The sequence below is a fragment of the Salvia miltiorrhiza genome, chromosome 1, assembly GCF_028751815.1.
Source record: "Salvia miltiorrhiza cultivar Shanhuang (shh) chromosome 1, IMPLAD_Smil_shh, whole genome shotgun sequence".
Lineage (NCBI taxonomy): Eukaryota > Viridiplantae > Streptophyta > Magnoliopsida > Lamiales > Lamiaceae > Salvia > Salvia miltiorrhiza.
Genome location: NC_080387.1, coordinates 37,629,205 through 37,632,119, shown reverse-complemented (window position 1 = coordinate 37,632,119; position 2,915 = coordinate 37,629,205). Strand labels below are relative to the sequence as shown.

Genomic DNA, 2,915 nt, shown 5'->3' with positions numbered 1-2,915 from the left:
GTAAATACTTCTCATCATCAGAAGCAAAATCAACATCGGACGAACTTTCGATTGCCAATTAAGCCCTAATTTCACCGAAAGTCAAACTCAAGTGAAAATTGTAACTAAAATATAAGTTTATGTATTTTTTGGTTTAATTAAAAGTTCAGATAAAAATTACATTTTTTATCAAGATTTGTGTATTTTTTGGCCATAATTCCTTTCATGTATTCATGAAATTTCACTAAAATTGATATTAACTTTAGGAAATAATTAAACCATTGCATTCATGTACATAAAAAATATCTCGTTGAAATAATTTCCTTCGTGCATATTAATTTCTTCAACAACAACAAAACCGAGTTTCCTATATTAATTTTCTGACGTGGCCATTGCTCATTGGTTGTAGACTAGTAATTGGTCGTCGGCACAGTTAGTTAACCTTCCCGCCGGATTCAATCCGTTTACGAAGTTACTTTTCTCAATTCCACAAAATACGAAATATATAATAATATATAATTGTAAAATGTAACAGAAAAATCAAACCGACTAAAAGATGTTCTACTCACTAACAAAACACTACACACAAAATTAAGTTGTTGTTTCAGACTTAAAAACAATTATTCAAAAAAAAAATATGAACACATTTAATCTTCTTCATCGTCGGTGACAAATTTTCCCGTTCCCGGGTTAATTGCGGCGACGAAGAAGAAGACTATGTTGAACAGCAAAAGGGGTTCGAGTTCGCCGATAGGCACTCCGGTCTCAATGTTCAACTGCGCAAGAGCTCCTTTTCCGGTTATGATTTCTCCGATTAAAGAGAAAGCAATTCCAAGTTGAGCCAATCTCCCCACAAACAATTCATTAGCCTTTGTGAATCCGAATAGAGGACCTGCGAGTGCCCATAATCAAAATAAGTTTGATTTCAAAATGAGGTATGTGTGGTGAAATTGATTACCGTCTCCGAGGCCTAGGGCAGCCCTCAATCCCTTGCCGGGGGCAATGACGGCCTTGTCGAGGCCGGTGGCGGGGGCGTCGTCGACGAAGCGGCCACGGTCGCCCAAGGCACCGATGGCTCCAAGGAGGGTGAAAAGGATGAAGAAAAGGAGAAGAGGCTCTGCTTCATAGATTGGAATTCCAGTCTCCAAGTTTAGTTGTTGAAGGATTCCTTTTCCAGTTATTGCCTCTCCCAATAGGGAAGCCTGCACAAATCAAATTTTGTCACAAAACTAGAGGAATCAATGTTGTGCCTCCTCCAAGCATATATGATAAATCATCTTTTATCTATAACATGTATTGTTGACCAAGTATAATTTAGTTAGTAGTAATACATTTTGCCATCAAACGGTTAGATTGAAGGTTCGAGTCATCATAGAAAAGAACATGAGGAAGCATATTTAATTTTGTGATTAAAATAATCTTACTTTGTATAAATGTGCACAACATACAAGATCAGAGTTGCACATACATATTCATATATTTAATTTTCAAAACTAATGCATCACATTACATCTTTGAATGTCGTCTAGTAATTTAATCTTGTCCTGAAATATTACAGTTATACATTCTAATTTGACCCAATTGCGACATACAATTAATCTCATTAATAATGATCACTCATCACTTCACTTCAACATGAAAACTAATGTTCCCCTCTAAATTTTGGTATTTAATCACAAATACAGAAACAGCGAACAAGTACGTATGTGCGATGGCCTAATCGATGAAGTAAATTCATGAACCCTAGCAATTCACATAGCACAAAAAGATATTCAAGGAGAGAAACTGACAGCGAATCCGATCATAGCAACACGGCCAACAAAGAGCTCATTTTGTTTAGTAAATCCAATCCCACCAGATGTCCCAAAAATCCCATCTTCAACCTTAGTCTTTTCCTTCACTACTACCTGCAAAAGTTGTCAAAAATAAATTAGTAATTAAATTAAAATAATGGAAAAAAGATGAATTACCTTCTTAGCAGGAGCAGCTTTGGCTTTGGATTTGAAGAGAGCAACAGTAGTGGTTGAGGAAGAGAGAGGCGAAGCAGTGTTAATCCTGCAGATCTGAGAGAAGGGCTGAGGTTTAAGCCTTTGGATCAAGGATGGCTGCTCACCCTTCAACAAGGGATTTGCAGTGAGCAGCATTGTTTGAGCCATGATGATACTGATACCGATACTGATACTGATAATGTGTGTGTGAGAATATATGGAGTTTTGAATGTGGGAATGGTTAAGGTTTGTTTGCTTTATTTATTGCAGCAAATCTAGTGAGGAGAGTTTGTGAGTCACACAAATGGGTAGTGATGTGGATAGGGTATGAGGGAGGAGTCATGGTGCTCAGTGCATCCACGAGACCTTCGTTTTTCAATTTTGCAAATTTGTTGGTTGGAGAGAGAGACTATCAACTTCTTCTTCTCTACCTCTCTCTTTTGTTTTTTGCTTTTTGTCTTTTTTTGGACATAAACTTAGTAATATAGTGAGTTGGAAAGATCTCCAACACTATAACAAATTTAATACACTATTCTTTCATATACCCCATATGTTTAATTATTTTTAATTAATCTTAAATATTGTTAAGATTTTTGTGAGTTGTCCCAAGGGGACACCAAGCGGTGTGACCTCACTGTTCATATTAAACCTCACTGCTCTCCCCCAACTCACCCAAGTCAAAAAAAAAAAAAGATTTTTGTGAAATGGAAAGATCTGCCGTCGGGCGGCTCAACACCGGCGCTGCGCGGCAGCACTGCCTTCTCTTCGCCTCATCTATCTTTGTCATTTTCCAATTTTTAGGGTGAAATCGATCCCTAATTTTTGGGTTAAAAACAAAGCAAGGCAATGTGTCTCTCAACAAAGCAACAAAATGTAACTCAGTAAAGACCGACTTAGGGTTGTGCAGTCGCCGGACTTCGAGTAAAGAGAAGGGCTAATGTTGAAGGG

At 37.5% G+C, this 2,915-nt stretch overlaps 1 protein-coding gene across 1 annotated transcript; it reads right to left on the bottom strand.

The window, feature by feature from the left end:
• Positions 1-464: 464 nt before the first annotated feature.
• Positions 465-2,453, bottom strand: LOC131023958 (photosystem II 22 kDa protein, chloroplastic). The gene is made up of 4 exons (XM_057953631.1): positions 1,950-2,453; positions 1,770-1,886; positions 938-1,181; positions 465-871 (listed from the first exon to the last, which is right to left on the bottom strand). Exons 1-4 carry the CDS (start codon positions 2,133-2,135, stop codon positions 627-629), a joined length of 792 nt encoding a protein of 263 aa, XP_057809614.1. The 5' UTR covers positions 2,136-2,453; the 3' UTR covers positions 465-626.
• Positions 2,454-2,915: the final 462 nt, after the last annotated feature.